General features: G+C 37.4%; 1 protein-coding gene across 1 annotated transcript; it reads left to right on the forward strand.

Annotated features, from left to right (window-relative positions):
* The first annotated feature begins 337 nt into the window (after positions 1–337).
* Positions 338–6,816, forward strand: LOC138705702 (uncharacterized). Its single transcript, XM_069834276.1, has 2 exons — positions 338–902; positions 5,710–6,816. Exons 1-2 carry the CDS (start codon positions 386–388, stop codon positions 6,018–6,020), a joined length of 828 nt encoding a protein of 275 aa, XP_069690377.1. The 5' UTR covers positions 338–385; the 3' UTR covers positions 6,021–6,816.
* Positions 6,817–9,688: the final 2,872 nt, after the last annotated feature.

Genomic DNA, 9,688 nt, shown 5'->3' on the forward strand with positions numbered 1-9,688 from the left:
GCCACGTGTACGAATTTGCGTGACGTGTTGCAGTCTGTGCCACTGGGTCACCTTCTTTAATAGCCAATTAAACGTGTGTGTGTGTGTAGGGAGTCATGGTCCACGCATCGCGAGTTATGAAACCATAAACACAGAATCAGCCATCGTAGGAAGATATCGTTTTCATCTTATCTGCGTAGTTTCGCTGCAAAAATTACACATTTTCTCTCCCAGCACCAATAGTATGCCCGAAAAATCCAGTTTCATGCACCACATACTATCGACGCGCGAATGACAACATCCGAGACAGTTTAAAAGCCCAACACGGGCCGCAAATCAGCATCAGTTCTCCAGCTCCTCTTCACCTATTCACAACTGTGCAGTGAGTGCTTCTGTGGCCACAACAATGCTGTCTTACCATGCCTTAGTTAAAGTGGCTGTTCTCATCTTGGTGAGCCTTGTGGATACAGGAATATCTCTGCCGAAGCTGTCGTCCGATATGTGGAGACCGGTATCGTTCCAGTCCAGGATGAATTCCAGAGCTCTGGAGCCACACGAAGACGCAGGAACTTCTTCATGGATGCCATCTTCAGACAGTGCCGAATACAGGGTGATGCAGAGAGTTCTGGACGACTGCATCAAGAGCGACGATGGAGTCTCTTGTCTCAAGAAGAAGGCAGTCACGTTCTTGGATCGAGTGGCCCGATTGCAGAATATCCCACTCTTCTCTGGAGTGTCCCTGGCTCGTGAGGAGGGAGAGGATGACGTCCCTGTCCCTAGCGAGGCTGAGGTCGAAGCTACTCTCCCCAGGGACTTGGATGGCAAGAGTGATAGACTGGACCAGATGATCTATGACCGTCTCACCAACTTCCTTGACAGCCATACTCTAGTCATGGATTTCAGTGAGAAGGCCGTCGAGGAAGGTATGCAAAGCTTCCACAATCGTTATCGTTTCTTCTTATTTTTATTTCTCTTCCGGAAACAGATCAACCTTTAATAGAACTTATATTATAATTTTGCTTAGAAGATTTTATCTTCGACCTATAAAACAGCTTGAATTTTATTTACAGTGTTCAGTTTGATTAAATTATTTAGTTATTTCTTCTTCTTCTTCTTCTTCTTCTTCTTATTATTATTATTATTATTATTATTATTATTATTATTATTATTATTATAAATTGCAATTCAAATGTGTTCCATTTTCATATTCTTTTGCTATCGTTTTCATTGTCTATGTCTCTTTCTCTGACAGTTTGGTAACAGAAAGATTGCTTTGTTTGCATAATTTTGCAACATTTTGATATTTTCCATCGAATTAAATATTGGAGCAATAGTGAAATAAGACGGAAAGGAACCAAAAGTATTTGGAAAATACTAAAATTCTCTTTGTCAACCACAAATTTAACACAATCCGTCCCTGATCGAACACTGTACCTTCGATAAGAAGCTGCCAGTTGTCTAATTAACTGAGCTTCCATCGGACATAGGTGAAATATTTCTCTTCTTATTTTCTTAGGTGAACTATTCTTCTTCTTATTTTCTTAGGTGAAATATTACTCTTCTTATATTCTTACGTGAATTATTCCACTTCTTATTTTCTTAGGTAAAATATTCTTCTTTTTATTTTCTTAGGTGAAATATTTATCTTCTTATTTTCTTAGGTGAAATATTGCTCTTCTTATATTCTTAGGTGAACTATTTTTATTCTTATTTTCTACCTTTAACAGACGCTATAATTCTGTTGAAACTCTGTCTCTATTAATTGTCAATCTAAACGCTGCCCTTCGTTAACATTTACTATCTCTGTTCTGCATATCGTCGTTGTTCCTGCAATAACTCCTATGTGCAAAACATACAATTTTTCAGTAGGAGGAAAAAATATATTTATTCATCCTATGGCAGCCGTACATAGGAGACTGTGAATGGTTACATTTTCGAAACAAAGAAATATAATTACATATAGGAGATTTTATTATTTGCTATATCACTATTTAAGCTATTTAATAGAGCAAAAATCTGAAAATCGATAAATATGTCACATAGGAGTTATTGTAGGAACGACGACGATATTCAATTATTAGTATGTGTGTTACTCAACATATGATTATCTTCATCTTTGTTTCTCATGTTGTTTAGTCAACTGTCCGAAGACAGGTCTGAACCTGACAAGTGATACCAACACAGAGGTTCAAATCCTTAGATATCCAATTGGATAATAATTGTGGTGGACAAAACCAACGTTAAAGCAGGTTCTCTTGGGACACTTCTGTTTTTAGTGTCATGATTTAAGCAATTATCCATTACAACCTTTCCATGACTACGTGCCTTGTTAATCAGTAATGTAACAAAATCTGTATTGCATATCAGGGTCTTCATATCTGACCAAGCACTTGAACTAAAAACAGATTAATAGTCTCAGAGGTGTGAAAGTATGCTTCAGAAAACCAAAGTTTATTTATTTTAGCTGGAATTGATGACTCACACTTAAGAATTACTGTGTCCGCTCTTCACGGCGGAGACCCGGGTTCAAGTCCCGAAATGTACAAGTAAATTTTTTTGTGGATAAGTTTGTGTTGCAAGTCACCGGCATGTTATGAGGATTAGAAGGGAGAATCGGGCTTGAGTCCATCCCTGAATGGGAAAGGGGAATATAAAGAAATGAAATGGAATAACAGAAGAAAAAGAGAAGGCAAGGAGAACAAGGGGAATGCAAGTAGAAAGAAGGAAAGACGGTAACAAGGGAGGGAGTTGCATTTTTATGTTACGGTCAATTCTAAAGTTACTCTCTCATATGTAGTGAGAAGAAAGACGTTGTTCTGAGTCAAAAACGTAGCTTGTGATCATACCAAGCATGAACCTCATCATCATCATTATCATCATCATCATCATCATCATCATCATCTGGCTGTCGAGTAATAGGCCTTCTGTCCTGTTACGGTCTCCCGCCATCTTCGGAATAGTCCACACCTGTGGAGTAACGGTCAGCGCGTCTGGCTGCGAAACCAGGTGGCCCGGGTTCGAATCCCGGTCGGGGCAAGTTACCTGGTTGAGGTTTTTTCCGGGGTTTTCCCTCAACCCAATAGGAGCAAATGATGGGTAACTTTCGGTGCTGGACCCCGGACTCATTTCACCGGCATTATCACCTTCATATCATTCAGACGCTAAATAACCTAGATGTTGATACAGCGTCGTAAAATAACGCAATAAAATAAATCTTCGGAATGGTCGACCCACATATCTTCTTCCTATGGGGATGTACCGGAGCATCTGTTTCGATATCCTGCAACATTATATTCTATTGACTCACATTCTATCTAAATACCATACTCACCTTCATGTGGTACAACCTGTTTCTGAAAAAACGACTCTCTCGGGACAAAATCACGGTGTTGTAGCCGTTCAATCGGGATTGGAGGAAATGCTAACCCATTAATAGGCCTGTCCAGAGGCTAAAGGTAGCAGCCCTACCACTGGAGTTCTACTTCTCGGCTAGTAACCCATTGGTAGGACATTCACCTTGCTTTCAAGTCTACAGAGAGAAAAATCATGTTCCTCAGTGCTCGAAATTCGTGGCCATAACATAGTGCATGGTCTCCAAAGAAAACTACATGTCGGTAGATAGATGGATTTATTGAGCAATATTATACATACAGATGTACAGTACGATTATTTAGCCCTGACAGTCACCGGAGATGTGCGCGTGGGACAGGCGAGTCCATTTAGTTACGCCAAGGGGTGTTTGGTTTATTCACTGGCTTGCCTTTACCGACTGCTCGCCCTTATCTCTACTCCGGAACTCTCCCCACTCCTCCGATTACTTCCCCTCTTTTGCGTCGCTGAGCTGTCAGGACTAAATAATCGGTCTGTACTATATTACCAAAACTTTCTCTTAAATCCAATGCACGGGTGTTTTGTCCGTACGTGCTTTGTACCTAAAGCAAGTCCTACTTTGTAAGTTTCACCCCCCTCACCTATGATTAGATACAACCACTCTTCTAAAGTACACAGAGATTAATATAAAAATGGCACAAACAAAACACATTTTATAATACATCCTAACCTAATATACAAACAGGCATACAAGTGTATAATTCAGTAGTTACCATTATCCCTTCGTCATTTCTCATCATGAACTTCAACAGCTGGAGTTCTAATCTGTCTCGCCTTCAAGAGGAACAATCCAGTCTTTTGTTCGCATTCTCTATTCCCCATGAGGTCAATACATGCAAGCGAACTCCTATTCTGACTTAGCATCGAGGGTGGTAGATACTTTCTCCGGATATGTTCCGTTTCGACACACTGTAGTAAAATGTCTCCAGGAGTCCTTTTCCCCGCACAGTGGACAAAGGCGCTCTCCTTCGTTGACAATTTTGTTACCCTTCCATACCTCCAATCTTAGGCCACGCTAAACCTGCTCTACTGTCTTTGTTACAAGAATTTATGTAGTCACACCTCCCCCAATTAATTATGAGATCTGATTGTATGTAGTAAGGATTTTTCCGAACATTGGAGCTCAATCTCTTGCCTCTCGATATCAATTAAACGCATCTTCACATTACGCCATACATTTCTTCTATTATTTTCTCTTTTTTCCCACACCCATCCCATTAACTACGTGTAAGAGTATGATATGATATATTTCGTCACAGCATTTCTTTGCATGTAATGGTGTATCTCATATTTCTGTATCCGGTGCCACCATTAACACATTATACAATAACACATTATTTGAAGTACACGTCTACACAAATACTCCCAATTACACTATGTACCTTTTTTGTTACTTGGTCAATCTTCCCTTCAGTATTTCTCCTACATTTTATTTGCTATTCTCTATTTGTTCATTAATCCTAATATATCTAATGTTATATACACCTTTCACACCCCCTTTTCCCTCTAACTATTATTCACTAAAATCTCAATTTCAATTTTTCTCTATAAATTATCATATTGAATTATTTGTCCTATTTGTTCTTTGACCTTTTCTCATATATTTCTCTTATATTAATTTAATGTGCCAACGTTCAAATGTTAATACTAATTTTATGCTGTCACTTGTACACTTCTCTTAGCCCTTTCTCACTATTATCACTCATTCCTAATTGCGCTCACTTTCACTTTCTCACTATTCTGCTTACACCTAATCCTTTGTCACTATTCTCACTTCCTATAAATACTTATATTTTATTCTACACATTTGCTTATACACTTTCTCTCTCCCCTATACTTCTCGATCTTTTCCAGTTTCACTTGCAGTTTTTGATCACATCCCCACACTTTTAAATCATATCTAATACCTCTGCTATATCCTCAGCTGTCGCAGGTTCTGATCTTTCTTTACTGTTCGTCTCTGCCTTATTTCTATGTCTGTCTTTCTATTTATTTCTTCTTCTATTCCTCTTTTATTTCCCCCCTCCACGCTTTCACTTTCACCTACTAGATTTCCACTTACACTTGCACCCTTATTCTTTTCACTACTTTCTTCCCTATAATTTCCTGAATCTTGGTTTCTCTTTTTATCACCACTCGCCTTTTTTCTAGCGCCCGTGTTTCTTGTTCCGTTATTGTTAGCATTCCTTCTGGAGTGCGCTAACCTTATTGCCATCGTATGTAGACTAGGAATTCGCTTACGCTGCATGATCACGTTACTGTTATCTTCTATTTGTTGTGTCATCACCTTTACACGTCCTCGTACGTCAGTAGTGTAAGAGTATGTAAACCGCGTTCCAGGCCGCAGACGTGGCAAGAAGAAGATGATCGGCTACCTGATGATGGGACTTGCCGCCGCTGCCGCCACCGTGGGCCCCATCGCCTTCAAGAGCTTGGCTGCCCTCGCTTTCAAGGCCCTCGTCGTCGCCAAGGTAGCGCTGGTGCTGTCCTCTCTCGTGGCCCTCAAGAAGCTCACCCACCACGAGGGCAGTAGCAGGTCCTCTGAAGAATCCCCAGCTTCTTGGGCGCGGTCTTTCTCAGAGGACACCACGGAACAAGCCCACAAGATGGCGTACAGCGCACAGCTCCAGCGTCCCATCACCGTCACGTAACACTTGTTGCCCTCTTTCTTCTTTTCCTTACCCTCGAGATAGGCTATAGCTCACGTTGCTGTCATTTCGGTGCAACACGATTACAGTGCCAATAATTTAGAAATTAATTGATACCTGAGAGTGTCGCACTTCTACTGAGTAAGAATTACTTAAAAGAATAACTTAAAATAGTTACTTTCTCTTACTGCTGAACATCATCCTCCATTGCCGTTACAATTTTTGCTTCAACTCAAATTACTAAGTAATAACTGTCCTATAAACTGGTGGAATTACAATTTCCGTACTTCTTTTGTTGAAAATCATTATTATTAACGTTTCTTAGAAACTGCAACCCTTTACTGCAACAGTTCTGTTTCTGTAGTGATGCTTCTGTTATTTTAAAACAATTGAGAAATCTTTAATGTGAGCGTTGTTAAGTAGGTATCTCCGTTAACATACTACTAATTTACACACTTCTGCTTAAAGAACCGACAATCATTTCTATTGAGCAACTGTTTTACGCTGAGACAACATTGTATGTTTCACACTTCTGTTGTTTTAAAGTAAGAGAGAACCGTCACCATTTACGTTAAAAGCAACTCCTTATTTGTATATCGTTACAGTTACAATTTACGCGCCATTTTAATGTAAGTTAATTAGTTACAATTTCACTTAAACAATTTATGTTTTAATACAATCCAAAATTTCATGCCACTCTTGTTTTTAAATAGTTGAAAATCATTACTAAGAAACCTGTCGTTTCTTTTCAAATACAATAATTGCAGTTTTCACATTTCTGTCCTTTAAAATAATTGAAAGTCGTTTTCATTTGTATTCATAAACAGTTGCAATTTTTACTCATATTATTTAATACTGATATAAAATACTTGTTGCTAGGAAACAATTTCTTAAAAAAATCAAACACTGTTGGAATTTTCGCATATTAATTATTATTTTAAAACAATTGAAAATTATTATTATCGACATTCTTCAAGAAATGTATTCCTTATTCTCTAATAGCCTTAAAATTAATTAAAAAAGGACAATTTTCTTTGCAATAATCTTACTTGAGGTTTAGAAACTTTATTATTCTTAAACATGAAAAGATTAGTCCATTAGTGGATCTGTCTATAGACATAGCAAATGCGAGGTTCTTTATGGATTATGCCAACAACATATATTTAAGGATCATTATTCAAAACTTTCATCGTCCAATTTGTGGAATAGCCTATCACAAGAAATGCTGTTAAACTCTGAAATATTGCATCTTAAGATACAACGTCTCTCTGATCTTAATATCTTATTTATTCAGGCTGATCAATAATTTTAATATCGATTACTAGCATGATGTGTTTGCCTTTTAACTCAATGTATTTAATTTATTTATTGTTAATTTAAACTTTGCTACAATAGAACAAGTATTTATTAAAATGCTGCAATTTCGCATTCTTTACTTCCATTGTACCTATTTCTTATTTATTTCGCTGCATTCTCTGATTCTTCTTTAAGTTTGTTTTGCAAATTAAATTGAGTTATTTTGTGATTACGAAAAACCTTACCATTGCTTTCGTGTACCAAAGAAAGTTAATAAATACATAATTTCAATCTAATTGTTTTCAATTTTCACTCACCTCAAATCCTGTACATTATGAAGACGGTCTTGTGTAATGAAACACCATCATCCACTTTCCTGTCCATTACCGCATCTCCCAACATAACAATACCCGAAACCAACAAAAATGAGCTTAATTTGGCACAACTCTAATGCACCTAGTTCGATTCAATAAATCTATTCAGATTCAAATGAACGAAAATCGGCACACCCAAACCACAAACTCACTTGAACACTACTGATGTTATAAGCTTTCATAGTGTAACGCAAATGAACTATCATCATCCTCTTTATATTGTTTTTATGATAAGAAAAAGCTATTTACAAACTTTTCGTGTCTACATTACCGAGAAATGATTTTGGGCACGCCTTCTGTTTGTCTCTGTCTATATGCAACGATTTCACCTAACTATTGGACGACTCAAGTCAAGTCCACACCTGTGGAGTAACGGTCAGCGCGTCTGGCAGCGAAACCAGGTGGCCCGGGTTCGAATCCCGGTCGGGGCAAGTTACCTTGTTGAGGTTTTTTCCGGGGTTTTCCCTCAACCCAATACGAGCAAATGCTGGGTAACTTTCGGTGCTGGACCCCGGACTCATTTCACTGGCATTATCACCTTCATTTCATTCAGACGCTAAATAACCTAGATGTTGATACAGCGTCGTAAAATAACCCAATAAAATAAAAAATCTATGAGTCAATTTGTCCCGGAATGATGCACATAAAATATAATGAATTTTATTAAAATTAATGTATCATTACTTGAAATCAGAAACATAAAATGGTGGCTCTGAACTTAGAGAGGTTTCTGAGGTTTCATCGGGAGATGGGACTGGACTCTGTCGCGACTGAAGCAGAATGGCAAGCCTGTCAGCATCGAATAGAATTTTTACACGTTTTTCCTAGTAACTTATTGTTTTATGTAGAATAGATTGATAAATGAAGAGCATTAGTTAATATCTACGAATAAAAGTGTTCCTAGATGAAATTAAATATTTTATATATAATTATTATTTGTACTTGTCGTTGCGAATTTAGTTTCTCTTCTATGCAAAAGCGGTACATACAGGATATATAGGATAGAGCTGGTTTATCATTTCTTTCAAAATTAAAGGTAAGAGTGAACAAATGTAAGAAGAATTTAAAGGTTTAGAGTTGAAAGAAAGAAATTTATATGTACCACTAATATATGTTAACGTTCATATCTATTTTAAATGCCAATTTTTGTAAGCACAGTATTATTAGAAATTATTGCATTATATGTACATCTTTGAGATAGGCAGGGTATGTAGCACGTATGGGCGAATCCAGAAATGCGTATAGAGCTTATCAGTTGTGAAACCGGAGGGAAAAAGACCTTTGGAGAGGCCGAGACGTAGATGGGAGGATAATATTAAAATGGATTTGAGGGAGGTGGAATATGATGATAGAGACTGGATTAATCTTGCACTGATAGGGACCGATGACGGGCTTATGTGAGGGCGGCAATGAACCTGCGAGTTCCTTAAAAGCCATTTGTAAGTAAGTAAGTTGTGTATGCACATTTTTTTTACACAGAGAGTATAAATTAAATGTAGAATATCATTCCTAACTTTTTATATATTAGCTTTACAAAAAAAAAAAATATTAGGTACGGAAGCAGTTGCAAATATCCCGCTTAATGTTATGACAGTATCCTTACAAAAATATTGATTCCGGTACACACAGTGTGGCAAGCACACTTCTTTTGCAATTGCACCTTATATTAATTTTTACATTTTTAAAAATATTTATTTAATTTTTACGTATAGGTACATACAAAAATTTAATTCATATGGTTGAAATTAAGAACTTCAGATGCGATGGGACTCATCACTCCTTGTGAGAAAGACAATGGACGTTTCTATTGAAAGACTGGGACCTGGTTTGACCGTGGATGAATCTCATTTTGAGCATCTATTATTTTAACAATTCTCTGTAGACGCTTCTTTTATGTATAAAATTTTAGTAGAAATTCATAAGCATGTGAATTAAATAAAGTTTACATGGGACAAGTCACTGACATGATTGAAAATTTTATGTGAAATTTCAAGTATGTGA

This window comes from Periplaneta americana, chromosome 9 (genome assembly GCF_040183065.1).
Source record: "Periplaneta americana isolate PAMFEO1 chromosome 9, P.americana_PAMFEO1_priV1, whole genome shotgun sequence".
Taxonomy (NCBI): Eukaryota; Metazoa; Arthropoda; class Insecta; order Blattodea; family Blattidae; genus Periplaneta; species Periplaneta americana.